A 14,202-nucleotide genomic window follows, 5' to 3' on the forward strand; every position below is an offset into this window, starting at 1 on the left:
AGTCTTGTTTTATATTATCTTCTCTCTCTCTCTTGCTCTTGCTCTTTTTCTTTCTTTTTCTGTGTAGTTGTGTTTGGGCAATTTGCCTATTTTCAGACAGCTTTGAATGATGTGGCAGAATTATTTGATGGAGAAAACTCTCAGGCTAGACTTCTTAGTTCACTGTCTGGATCCCATTCAGGTAAGATAAAAGAAAACTATAAATTTCTTATGTAGTTCAGTAGAGAAAAAAGAATTGAGTTTTGAATAGCATTCGGAAATGCCATCAATTTTGTTTGCAAATATAATAATAAATTTATTGGAAAAGGATGCCATGGGAAATGGAAGACCATTCTAAGTCTTTTATTTAAGCTCTTCTTCTGGAACATGTGGTCTAGGCACCAACAGCTCACTGAGCTGAGAGCAGAAATAATTGAATGAAATTTTCTGTTCTGTGAGAGGGCAGACCAGACAGTATAATTATCTTCTCTGCCCTTAAACTCTATGAATTACACACCTATGTTTTCTGAATATCTAATTTAAACACGAATTACTTATATTCACAAAATGCAATTATCTATATGAAAACWAGTACTTAAGACTAAAAGCAGGCCAGCTGCTGCATTCAGGTAACTGTAACAAAATGTTGACCCTGTGAAATCATATTTAAACCTATATGGTTTCATCTTAGCATGACTAGGATTTCCAGTTTACGTATAAATACTAACTGTGTTCATTTGAGGTCAGTAATATAAAAATACATTTCTGTAGCTGCACATGTGTCTTGCTATTCACTCCAGTATTAAGGACAGGTGATATCTAMGTTTAAGATTTTTACATTGTGTTGTAAGACTTTTCCTTTTTCTTTGTTCTAGATTTGTAGATAACTTTACTAAGTAATTGGAGAAATAGTTCCTATTAAAGGAATATAACATATATATTTGATTTATATAAAGCATTTTTAGAAAAATTTACTCCTTAGGGATCATAGCTATTTTTTTCATAATAAAATTCATGAATTTATTTTAGGATTTATTTTAAAATTTGTTTCATCATTGACAAGAGTTTAGCAACAAAATACAGTACTTGCTTTCAAAATACAATATTTGCTTTCAAATTTAAAATTTAAGAAATAATCTAAGCACTCAATTTTACTGCATCAAATAATATTAAAAAAATTAAAACCAATGTCTGTGCTTTCACAGCACACATTTGAAAATAATTGAAAATAATTGAAAGTTGTGATTTTTATGTATTCCTTGTGACATTTTAGAATTAATGCAACAGGTTCATGTCTCATTTAAGTTGATGTATACTAGGACTTTCCTTGATGCAATCACTGAAGTTACAATAGCATAAAACTAATCTGAATGAAAGAATTATYAATCCTGTTTACCCAGTTATCTAAGGTATCTTAAATTAGCACATTATCATTCATTTTAGTGGAATTTCCTAGAATTTGTGGTGATATAACCCAGTGAGGATAAAACACTTATTATTAGATAGAGTGGCCTCCTGCAGGGTAAAAGCATAGTAATTAGGTATGTGGTGGTTCATTATTGAACATTTATCTTGACTGAATAGATATTCTCAGATAKGAATATAAATGAAATATATTAAACATCTTTATTGATCCCAAAGCTAGTATATAAATTTGAAATGCTATTAGAAAATTAAAAATGTAATATAGTTCATATGTGACTGTAAGTTTTTTTCTGAAGCAGCAGTATAAAAAGAGTTAGGGACTTGTTCTCTCTCCTTTTAATTTTGCTTTTGAAATGATAAAGGTCATATRAAGACACCCTGTGGCATCTTTAGAATCCATTAGAATCCTTTTAATTGTAAATGTGTTTTTCAGGACAAGTTAAAGCTGTCAGTCAAGTCACAGAAGAACTTGGCCAAAAATTCTTCTGATGATTCTTGCCCCAAATGGTAATGGGGTCACCAGACAAGCAGTTTGTTGGAGCTGTAATTCTAATAGCTGCAGTAAATGTCAGAAAGTTTATATTGTTAAATCATGAAGTATTTTTTACTGGACTAGTTTTCAAAATACCAATGGCAAGTTTAGTTTTATACAGTGTAACTTACATCTTTTTAAAACTGTAGAGGAAAACATAAAACTATATTACTATCTTTCTTTTTAATGATATATTTGGTTAGATACTGAAGAGTTGTAACTCTTGTTTCCATTTCTTTTCTGTTTTCGTTTGTAGGAGAGACATTGCCTTTGGCTACATCTAATCAAATTCTTCTGCGCTTCAGTGCTAGGAGTGGGGCATCAGCCAGGGGATTCCATTTTGTCTACCAAGGTAAATCTGCTTGATTTTGGTGGGAGGCACACTTGTGCCAGTCTTGAACAGCATATTAATTCGAAGACTTAAGTCTTAAAGTGTTTCTTTACAGACAGGTGTAGTCTTAACCTTTTTGTAGTTAAGCCAGAGAAGATCTCTCCTGGTCCAAAGATGGCAGAATGGCTTCAGATTGCATTGGCCTYGGGTGAATCCTCTCTGGGCTTGAATGTGTGTAGACCTTCTGAGTAGTACCAAATCTGTTGCTATCGACTGCTGGCTGACCATGTCCTTCTCAGACTGTGGCAGTACATAGTGAGGACTGTGAATGCAAAGCAAAAAAGGCATTGAATACTTAAAACTTCTCTGTAGGATTTGTCGTTAYGTTGCCCCCTCATGCATCAACAGACCCAAGTATTTTTTTAAACTTCCTTTTCTATTAGCATACCTGTAGAATCTTTCCTTGCTATGCCTRATTTCCCCTTTTAGCTTTTGCTCCAACTAGGCTTTGGCTTTCCTGTCTTTGTTTCTAAGTACCTGGGCGATACTGTTATACTTCTGTTGTGTTGTCTGTCCTTGTTTCCATGTGTGGTACGCTCCCCTTTTGTATTTTAATTTTCTGAGAAGTTCCTTGTTTATCCCAGTGGACTTTCTTCCTAAATTCCCAGTCTTCCTTCATAATGGGATCATTTGTTCTTACATTCTCAAAATCTCTTAAAAAAAACCCCGGCCAGCTCTCTTGAGCACCCTTCGTGCCTGTTTCCTAGGAGATTCTGTCTACCAACTTCATGAATATACTGCTCACCTAAATTCCAGTTGTAAAGCTACTTTTCACTTTCCTAGCCTTCTACTGGATCCTGAACAAAATCGTGGTGTAGTCACTGTAGTCCAGGCTGTCATCTATATCCATGTATACCAATAGCTAGTCTCTGTAAGCAGCTGGTCAAGTTGTAGATACTTAATTTAACTATTTAGTTATTTTTAATAAAACAGATTTATTCTCTTTTTGTGTATGTATTTGTGTGTGTACATACATTTCAGTGTGTGTACTCACTTTAAGTATTTTGTATTTGATTGGTCAGTTGTCTTTAGGTAGCAAGTGTAATAAGATACTGACTGGGCACAAGCAGAGTTAACCTTGGTTTGGTTATCTAGCCACTAGATCTGTGATTTTTTTRTCTTTCGTTCATATACTGATACTATACTGCATTGCTGTAGTAGAAAACGGGAAGTAGAACTTGCATATATCTTATCACTGCCACTCTATTTTTCTATCTTTATTAAGCCAACATTGTTATTCTTAGTTAGGTGACATATCTATTAATGATACTTTTCAAAAAAATAATAGAAGCAAATATTAGATTTGGGATTTGTTCTACTATCTGACGGGGTAGGGGTTAGTCAGTGAACAAGTGAAAACAGTATAATAGTTCATGCTGTTCTGAGAATCTGTATTRGATTCATGAAAACCTTAGTCCCTGGAAGTACTGTTCATCTCAACTTTCACAAGACATACATAAGGAAAAATACTTTCAAACACTTCTGAAAATCTCAGTACTGGACATGTGCATGCAGCATAATGATGGTGATTGTCAAAACAATGTAGCTGTACTTCTACACAATTCTGTCAGTTCTGGGGGCAGTTTGACTGGAATGAGCTTGAGTTCTGCATCACACACCATTCTGTACTATACAAGTATTCACATAAGGCATAAGGAGAAGGTAGAAGTGCCAAAGACACTTTATAGTCTGTCTCATGAATAAAGTTGGTCTCTATAGCTCAGCTCATGATTTTGGAAAATTTGCTTAATTGTTTTGTATTGCTCAGTACTTTAGCTCCAGTTGCTGTTTCAAAAGTTTTTTGATAGCTGAATTTATTCAGGCTACTAAGAAATTCTTCCTTCTTGGAGTGCTCAAGGGGGAAAAACTGGTCCAACACTGAGCAAGAAGCAGTTTCAGTATTGAAGGGCAAGTATGACTTGCAGAACTGTTCCTCACACCACTGACTTTGACGAGTTATGTGAGTGTCTATAMTACAGTTGAGATGCAAGAATGAGACAGTATGCCCAAGTTAGCATGATGCTAGACAGAGYTTAGTACACTGAATTGATCGGTGTGCTTTTGAGAATGTATTCTGGTCACATCTGGAGCAGTACTTACAGGTTTGTTGCATGTACAGGCAAAATTCAGTCCTGAAGGAGCCTCTGGGCATTCTATTAGATGCAGTGCATACATACTGAGTAAGCTTGATTGAAGTCACTGAACACTGTAGTTAGTATATACTAGCTTTTCAACTTTACTGAAGTACAAATCTAGTTTTGGAGACTTTAAAATAATATTAGCACCATGCAATATATATTTTTTAATACTAGAGTTCTTTTATGTTAATTTAATGGAAAGGACTATCTCACATCAGGAATGTTTCCATAGCTATAAGTAATTGGTAGGTACTGTTCAAACCTTTTCTGGGTGGTGTTTCCAAGCCTTCTTTTTTCTGTATTTTTAGAAGAGTCACCATGACTCTACCTTCTAGTTTGGATATAGCTCAGGATGTCGGTATTGATCTTCTTTATACATCAAACATGTCACTTGCATTTAAATTTACCATTATCACAGTTAATGATAAAAAGGGTGGGGGGAATGTTAACCTATAAATTTATGGAATTATAGAGCAGCTTTCAGCATTTGAGTTCTTCTTATCATCCATTTGCATGTGAATTACATCTTTTAATCTTATTTGTTTACTTTTCTCATATGCCCAGAGTGTTTAGTTATTTTTAATTKCATTACTGCATTTTAACTGTGATACAAAGCCTCAGTTCTATTATTTGCATGTATATGCATACATACATATATATAATGTATATGTATATATACCTATTTCTGCAGAATAATAATTCTTCAGGTGTGCACAATCATATGTTTCATTTCAGTCGCTTATACAAACTACAAATATTTTTAGTAAAAGTAAAAAAGATCATGAGAAATAAGAAATGTTTTTTGCAGCATCACAAAATGAGTCAAGCGAGGCCATGCTATTTGTCTCAAGAGCATCATGAAGCTATTTGACTATCCATTTTGTATATATTTTGAAATATGTCTTAGGAGCTTTATTTAATATATATTTCTTTTGCTTAATGAGTTAATGGTATTTAATTAATAAGCTATCTCATTTTGTGATTTTTTTATCATCTTATGAAATATGTGATCATATTTCCAGCAATACCTGTGTGCTAACCTTTAAATACTCTGTAGAATAGCATCCACCCTCTCAATGAACACACCAGTCTGCCTGCAGAGTCAATCATTTTATTTATCACCTTCTATTCCAGGTTGACCTTCTCCCCTATTCACTTTTCCACTGGGCCRATTTCAATTTTGTTTCACAGCAGTATGAAATATTCACTAAAAGAGGAAGGATAATTACTATAGAAAATAGAATGTCTCTGAGATACAGCTTGAGAAGACCAGATTGCCAACGCTGTAAGCAAAAGCTAGAAGAAAGGCTAACAGTTATAGATTGCATTATTTCACATTCTGGCCTGAGCAAGTAAGATATGAAATTTGTAGCTTTTTATTCAGGTTTAATGGCTTTTGCAGTGCTACTTTCTCAAAAACTTATTTTTACCTACATATCTCATCTGGGACTTCATTTCTGTTTCTCAGATGACCACATTTCCTTATATTTCATACAACGGATAAAGAGTATGCGTAATACCAGACTGAATGAATATCCACTCTTTCAGGATATTAGGGTTAGGTATGCTGAGATATTATGTACAAACAATCACACTTAAGAAGATTGGAAATGGTTTTTTTTGTTGATTTTTTTTTCAGGTTTATCTTACGCTTGTTTTCTTTTTATGTCATCATCTGAGAGATGGCAGCACACATTTTTATTTAGCTTAGGCTGCAGCAATACAGACACTTCTTTCCCTGTAAATCAAAGTAATGCTTTGCAATGTGACACTATATGAGTTTTTAATGCTTGTCTTCCTTTACTTACTCTACCATACAAATATATGAATTAGTTTATGAGGTCAAATTAAGTTTAAAAGAGGATTATTATGAAACAGGCCAGGAAGGCGAGGTGGTGGAATTGCTCTTTATGTGAGAGAGCAACTGGAATGCATCGAGCTCTGCCTAGGCGGGGAGGAGGAGGAGGCAGTCGAGAGCTTAYGGGTAAAGATCAGAGGGCAGGCTAGCATGGGGGACACTGTTGTGGGTGTCTACTACAGGCCACCTGACCAGTAAGAGGAAGTCGARGAGGCCTTCTATAGRCAGCTGGAGGTAGCCTCATGATCACAGGCCCTGGTTCTCATGGGAGACTTCCACCACCCTGATGTCTGCTGGAGGGACTACACAGCAAGGCACAAACAGTCCAGGAGGSTCCTGCAATGTATCGATGATAACTTCTTGTCACAAATGGTGGAGGAGCCTATGAGGAAGGGTGTCCTGCTGGACCTTGTCCTTACCAACAGAGAGGGACTGGTTRGAGATGTGAAGGTTGGGRGCAGCCTTGGCTGCAGTGRCCAYGAGATGGTGGAGTTCAGGATSCKGCWGGAAAGAAGTAAGGCAACAAGCAGGATTGCAACCCTGGACTTCAGGAGAGCGGACTTTGGGCTCTTCAGAGACCTAATTGGAAGAATCCCATGGGTTAAGGCCCTAGAAGGAAGAGGGGTCCAGGAGAGCTGGCTAGTGTTCAAACATCACTTCCACCAAGGTCAAGAGCGGTGCATCCCTGTAGGTAGGAAGTGCAGCAAAAGAGGCAGGAGACCTGCATGTCCTGAAACTCCATTTTAAACACTCTTTTTGTCTGAGAGCACCTTGCTTTCATATTATGTCTGGCTTGCATTTTGTCTATTCTTCAGTCAAATCATCTTAAAAACAGGAAAAATTAAATGGTGCCTCTTATAATAAGTGATAGTTCATTTGTGCATCTTTAGCAGTAGTCACTATAAGCATTAATAGAGTATTAAAAATACTGTGGAAGAATTCTGAGCAAGGTGTCAATTTTAACATGGCACTGAGTGTTTTCTTCTGGGTAGTGGGATAATCTGATACAACACCTGTAGTGGATTTTTGTGGCTGCCATGAATGTTTTGTTTCCTGGCTATTCTCTGCAGTCTGGAAATGGAGGGAAGTGCATAGCAGTGCTTCTGATATGTAAATAGGTTTAAAAGTATTAGYAAACCCTCCCAATGTTTGCAGTAATGGCTGAGATAGCTTAGTCAGAGAAAGAGAACTTTCTTGAGGCAGTACTATAATAAAACAAGGTGCTTTGTCATCCTTTTTTTAGGAGTGGTGAAAATGATAGTTACACAAAAAATCTATTTGGATTCCTACTGCACATATGCAAATGGACAGCTGTGATTTCTGACAGTTTTAGACTATTCTTCAGTCTGATTCTTACAAAGATTCCTCTGCACAGCTGTTGGAGGGATTCTCCAGCTGTGGACTCCAGATGAAGATTAGAGAACGTGGGCAAGGACTTTCTCCTGAGATATCCTCACTTATGAGGAAGTAGACAAAAAAGATAAAAAGAGAAAGGCAGTAGAAATGCCTGTGTTCCACTCTTGAAAGAAAATAGGAGTGATGTTGAAATTTTCAGCCAGGACATGTCACATAACCTCTTAGGGAAATAGCTAAGGGCTATACATATGTAATGCAGCAGGCTGCAGTGGTGGTCGATGTGGAAGGAGGTTATGAACTACTATGTGCCAGTCACAGCCAACTTCCTTTGGACTTGCTGAGAACAACCTACCACATACCGAAACTTCATCTAGTCAGAGGAGAACACAACACCCCTACTCAAACATATTGTAGAAAGWAAATGGCAACTGCTTGAGGCCAGAGGTACTGCTGGGGACATGCTGCTGCAGGTGCTGCAGGGGCAGACTGCTGGGAAAACTCCCAGAAGGAAGTGCTGCAAGCCAAGGGGCTGCATCTCCAAAGGCGCTGTGGTCCATAGGTGACTCACACTGAGGTGGGAACATCTTTGAGGGGATGGTGGCCTGTGGAAGACGTATACAGGAGCAGGGACACCTTTGAGAGACTCTGTCCCTTGGGTGACATGCCAGAGCAAGGATACTAAGAAACAGAGTGGCAAGAAAACATGAAGAAGTAATAATCAGGAAAAAAAAAAAAAAGTTAGAAGCAAAGTGCAGCAGAAGAAAACCAGAATAAACAAAGAGGGATAGAAAGAAACCAAGAAGCAAAAAGAGTGACACGACCTGTGCTGCCTGCCACCTCACTAGAGGAATATCCAAGGAAATTGAGAGAAAAAAGGGAGAGAATGGGTGTTTGACTTAAGCGGAGCCTGGGGAGGGAAGGTGTTTTCTTAAAAGKTTGTTTGATTGTTTGTGTCCTCTTTTTTTTCTCTTAACAGTGATCAGAAATTTGTGTTGGCTGGCAATAAATTAAGTATAAATTCATTGAGTTGAGACCATTTTGCCTGCAACAATGTATTGAATGTTTTGCTATCACATAATTGGAAATTGTTTATCTCCACTACTGACTATGCAGCCTCCACCAAGGCATGGAGTCATACTTAGTCACAGTAGAAGCTGCAGCTCTAATCATATGACAGTCACATAACTGGATGTGCGTGTAGGCATTATACAATAAAAAGAATATATATTGAATAAAACACTGGTTGTACAGTAGCCCATTAGTTAGAGAAAAGGCAATTAGGCCCAAGAAAAGAGGACRAAAAAGAGCAGGCCAATGTTCTACTAAAATATGTTGCATAGTTCATGATAGCTATAGGACTGATGTTAATTAATGTTCTATATTCAACTTAAAAACAAATGAGAATTTCTAGAGAACCTACCAGTACTTAAAACAACTGTACTTAAATAATTGTAATTTTGAGTAGAGTAAATCACAGAACAAGAGATGAGAAAATCATAAAACTAATRATAGGAAAATAAGTATATATAGGCTCCAAAAATCTTCTGCTGTACTTAGTAGCGAGAGAGCCACTGGCCAGGTACACACTTGTGGTGTGTGTTGTATGTGCATAAGTAGAYATGAGTATTGGTATTTGCTGTTATAAACCAGAAAATAAAATTAAATTTAACTTCATAAAATAGAATGAAATATAGCTGTCTGTGTTTGTGCTAGTCTTAAAACATGGCAATAGGAATGAAACATCATAGTTGATGCTCTGCTTAAAAGAAAGTCTGAACTCCATATTTATTTATTTATTTATTTATTTTTCTGTTCCATTCTATGTCTGTATTGTTTAAGGGCTACGTGGCAATCGGTTTCCACAGTGCTACTTATTCATATCTAGATGCAGTAATCCCTTACAACTATTTCTTGAAGAAACCAAACTGATCAAACAAAGCTTCTGAACTTGACTCTCACTCAGAAAAGTCACTTGTATTTAATATTTCTACATGCATTTGTTTTATTTTAATATAAACCATAGGCGATATCATAGTACATATGATATTTCTATCAATTTTTTCTATCTRTATATATCTTTATAATAGTTTTTAAATTGTAGCATTTGCTACCTAACTGCGAAATCAAATGTAAAGAAAACCTTGATGAGTCAGTAACTACAAAAAACTGCTTGTTTTAAAGAAGTGGCCACAAATAAGTATGTCAAAAGGAAAATAAAAACCGTAGACTTCTAATGAACTTTTATTATTTTGCCCTTTAAATGTTACTTAGATTCTTTTAAATTTTCCTATATTATATTAGGTTTATGAATTCTCAGAAATTATTGGTAAGAATAATTGTTGTCTATTTTAAATATTTAAAGGGTATGGAGAGTGGCATTACTATTTCTGTGTGTTGTCCAGTATGATAAATATTGGTATAATAATACATCGTTCTTATTTCTGCTTGTCTACAGCATAATATTCTGTTATTCCAAAGAGAAGCCAAAGCTTMCATATTTAGTAAGTAAAGTAGGTGATAGATATTAGTATCCTGTCAGTAAAGAGCATAGTTAAAACACCCACTGGTCCTCAATGCCTAAGAACATGCTTCAAGTCATGTGCTCTCCAAGCTGCTATGGTATTCGCATGGGAGATAAGTGTTCCTGTCACATGGCTGTACCTGGTCACAGATCAAAACCCAAATCCACGTAACAGGAATCACAGAATCACAGAATGGTTGAGTTTGGAAGGGACCCGTGGAGATCATCTAGTCCAACCTCCCTGCTCAGCAGGGTCACCTAGAGCATGTTAGACAGGGTTGCATCCAGGTGGGCCTTGAGTATCTCCAGAGAAGGAGACTCCACAACCTCCCTGGGCAACCTGTGCCAGGGCTCTGTCACTCTCWCAGGGAAAAAATTCCCCCTCATGGTCAGGTGGAACTTGCTGTGCTTCAATTTCTGCCCATTGTCTCTTGTCCTGTCACATGGGACAACTGAAAAGAGTTTGTCCCCATCCCCTTGACACCCTCCCTTCAGGTTCTTATACACACTGATAAGATTCCCCCTCAGTCTTCTCTTCCCCAGGCTGAAGAGGCCCAGCTCTCGCAGCCGTTCCTCATTATCATTATCTGCAATTAATATGGAATCTACTGCAAGGAGCTTAATGCCCTCTTTCATTCTTTCTTGTTTGGTTATATCTAAGTTTCTACTCATTTTACTAGTTACTGTCATGATGTTAAACTGACCTGTTGCAATTCAGAATGAAAACATTAGGCCATCCTTTAAGATGACAGGAATAGAACAAGTACATGCAACAAGTTAAATAAAACTCTATCTTATAAGAAACTGTGCATGTTTAGTGGTCTGTTTATTTTTTAGTTAATAACTGTCATTTGGGTTCATGGCATCCTTTTTTTTTTTTTTTTTCCTACTTATACAGCTGTTCCACGTACAAGCGACACGCAGTGTAGCTCGGTTCCAGAGCCGAGGTATGGAAGGAGAATTGGCTCTGAGTTTTCGGCAGGTTCTGTTGTCCGATTTGAATGTAGTCCTGGCTATCTGCTACAAGGCTCCAAAGCTATCCGATGTCGGTCTGTGCCGAATGCCTTAGCTCAGTGGAATGACACAATACCAACCTGTGTAGGTAAGCAATTACACTTAAGTCATGAGTTCTGACACACGTCTCTGAATCAGAATTCAGGAACTATTTCAGAAAATAGTATAGTAACACATATATACTCTCTCCTTAGATTAGTATCAGTCATGCTCAATTTAAAAGTGCAGTTTTCCATATCAAAAAGTAACTGAGTATGAGCTGGTTGGTAGAGAGTAGAGTGTGGTGTATAATGACTTAGATTATATGAACAAGTGTGATGAACATTTTCTCTAACATTTATTTCTTTTCATGACTCATCTGCAGTTTGAAATACAGGACAGAATTTAATTCTCCAGAAGTGTCTTTACCTGTTGTATTGTACAAAATCTTTCTATCACATATAGGATGATGATGATTTCTTTTTTTCTTATTAATTCTGGCTCAAAATAATGTTAATAATGACAGCATTGTTACATGTAGCTAATTTACTTCAGTTTATCACCAAGCATCCAATGGGATAATGTTTAATACTTTGGATTTATTTGTAAATGTTAAAAGGTTCTCTTCTCCCCTGCCTTAGGTTTATATCAAAAAACCATTGCTAGTCATAGGAATTGACACTATAGCTAGGGCGTTGTAAGAATAAATGTAGGTGACCTGTTTTCTATGTATTTTGTTTTCTGTTTAGATTGGTTCTGTTTTCTTGAACCTTAAAGAAGTGAGGGTTCATATGGTAAATATATGTAATGTACCACACTGTTTTACCAGCTAAGTCCAATATTAGAACTATTTTAGACTGTGAGTAAATTCACATGATTTCTGACAGTCATGATTGTGTTTAATATTATGCCTTAACAGTAATTTGTTGCTACTCTCACATAGGACATGATCCTAGGCTATGCTGCTAGGCTGTTCTRACATGCGCTCAGAATGAAATTCACTTCTTTATTCTGGGTGATCTGAATACATTTTAGAAAACAAAATTACTTTCTAAAGTTCAGATCATTGCTTAAAGCCTATTTATGTTCCCCAAACCCTCTGATTATGTTATAAAAGAGAGTTACRATCATAAGCTTAGTAGTAAAAATTATTATTACTTTTCTGTTCTCTAAATTGTTTCAGGTATTGTAGTAATTCATGATAATACTTTCTTTCAGTGCCATGTAGTGGGAATTTTACTGAACGAAGAGGTACTATTCTGTCACCAGGTTACCCTGAACCTTATGGTAACAGCTTGAATTGTGTGTGGAAAATCATAGTGACTGAAGGATCAGGTATTCAGGCAAGTCTATATTCTGTCAAACATGGAATATTAAGTATTCTGTAGCTTGGTTTTAAAAGTATTTTTTTTTTCTCTAGCAGTGTGAGAAAAGAGCAGTAATTTGGATTGTTTTGTCTATTTGAAACATTTGTACTTTGTTTTTCTCAGTGCTGTTCATTGGTTAGCTTTATTTATTTTATTTTTCCTAGAGGGCATGAAGGAGAAATAGGTAACAAGCAGCTTTCTCTTTTAACTGTGCAGAATTTTGAAAGCAGGTCTTGGTCCTTCAGGCTGGTATGCAAATGTCAACCCTTGCTATCTATTAGGATTTCACTGAGGAACTTGAGATGTCAGCAACTGTCTTGGTTATCTTCTCATTTGCACTTTGAGTAATTATTTATAATCATACAACATATGTGCAAAAGCATTCTTAATTGCCTGATGGGATGTTCATACTTCATAAAAGTTTAGAGAACTTAAAAAGTGAACATTTTTCACTCAGGTATTTTTGTTTTGGTTTGTATGTTTATATTTTCTTTGGGACATATTCTTCTTTTATGTTACTGTTTTTAGAACATTTCAAAATACATATGATTAGTTAATTTTAAAAATTCTCAGTGGTGGTGTTTTACAGATCCAGGTCATCAGCTTTGCCACTGAACATAATTGGGATTCGCTTGAAATATATGATGGTGGAGATATGACAGCACCACGTCTTGGGAGCTTTTCAGGTAAAGATATACTTTGATTTAAACATAGGGCTATATATATGTGTATGAGAGAATGTGTGTGTGTGTGTGCACATATCCACAAAATATATTTATATGGAATCTTTCAGAAATAGTTATGTAACTGTCTCATTTGGAGTGGGAAGTTTCAAGTGATGTAAATGTGTCAACATAAATATCCAAAGAGAGATTTTCAGAAGCAAAAATGATACTGACATGTTTAGCTTTCATTAGTGGGATTTGGATGGTATACTTTTTTAAAAAAGTCTTTCCTTTCTTTCATCTTACCTACTCCTCCAACAGAGAGGATGTACTGACATAAATTGATACTGACATTCACAGAGCTTCCTTTGATAAATTTGACTTAGCTTATCCTTGTTAGCCTTCTTTTCTCGGGAAAAAGATGAAACATTCARTATTTGTACAAACTCACTGGACCTCGGAGAACAAAATAAACGTTACAGTTGCGACATAATAAACCATGTCAGTTGTTATTTCACATGTATATTAGATRTATGTGTTTTTACTCGTTTTTTAAAAATAATTTTAATAGAAAAAGCATATTCTGTAAACCGGGCCAAGAAACAGATAACTTATGTGGGATTAAGTGATGAATTATACCCTAAACTCATCATCTCTGTCATTAGCCGGACCTGATTCTGGCATAGCCAAAGCATTTTTTGGAATTTTGCTTTTCTGGTGATTTCACAGACTTTTAAAGTATAGGTGAATATTGAATTGCCCAAGGAAATGAATGATCAAATAAAAGATAAACTTCACATTATTTAATTAGATATTGAACTGATCTGAAGTTGCAGCTAAATATTTACATATAATACTATTTTATGTTAAATGCTAATAATTATACTACATATTTAATTGGCAACAAGGAAGATAGTGATCGTGGAATGTGATCAGCTTTTGACAATTTAAATGTGTGACAAATTTTTTTGAAGCAT

The 14,202-nt window shown here is 35.9% G+C and overlaps 1 protein-coding gene across 1 annotated transcript in view; it reads left to right on the forward strand.

Annotated features, from left to right (window-relative positions):
- CSMD1 (CUB and Sushi multiple domains 1) overlaps positions 1 to 14,202 on the forward strand; it is a 626,201-nt gene that overhangs the window by 434,693 nt on the left and 177,306 nt on the right. The window contains exons 32-36 of the mRNA XM_085309436.1: positions 68 to 181; positions 2,193 to 2,288; positions 11,099 to 11,302; positions 12,412 to 12,536; positions 13,150 to 13,246. Coding sequence (XP_085165562.1) covers positions 68 to 181; positions 2,193 to 2,288; positions 11,099 to 11,302; positions 12,412 to 12,536; positions 13,150 to 13,246 — 636 coding nt within the window. The remainder of the gene's footprint in view (positions 1 to 67; positions 182 to 2,192; positions 2,289 to 11,098; positions 11,303 to 12,411; positions 12,537 to 13,149; positions 13,247 to 14,202) is intronic.

The sequence above is a fragment of the Rhea americana genome, unplaced genomic scaffold (assembly GCF_003343005.1).
Source record: "Rhea americana isolate MKP2758 unplaced genomic scaffold, rheAme1 scaffold_299, whole genome shotgun sequence".
Taxonomy (NCBI): Eukaryota; Metazoa; Chordata; class Aves; order Rheiformes; family Rheidae; genus Rhea; species Rhea americana.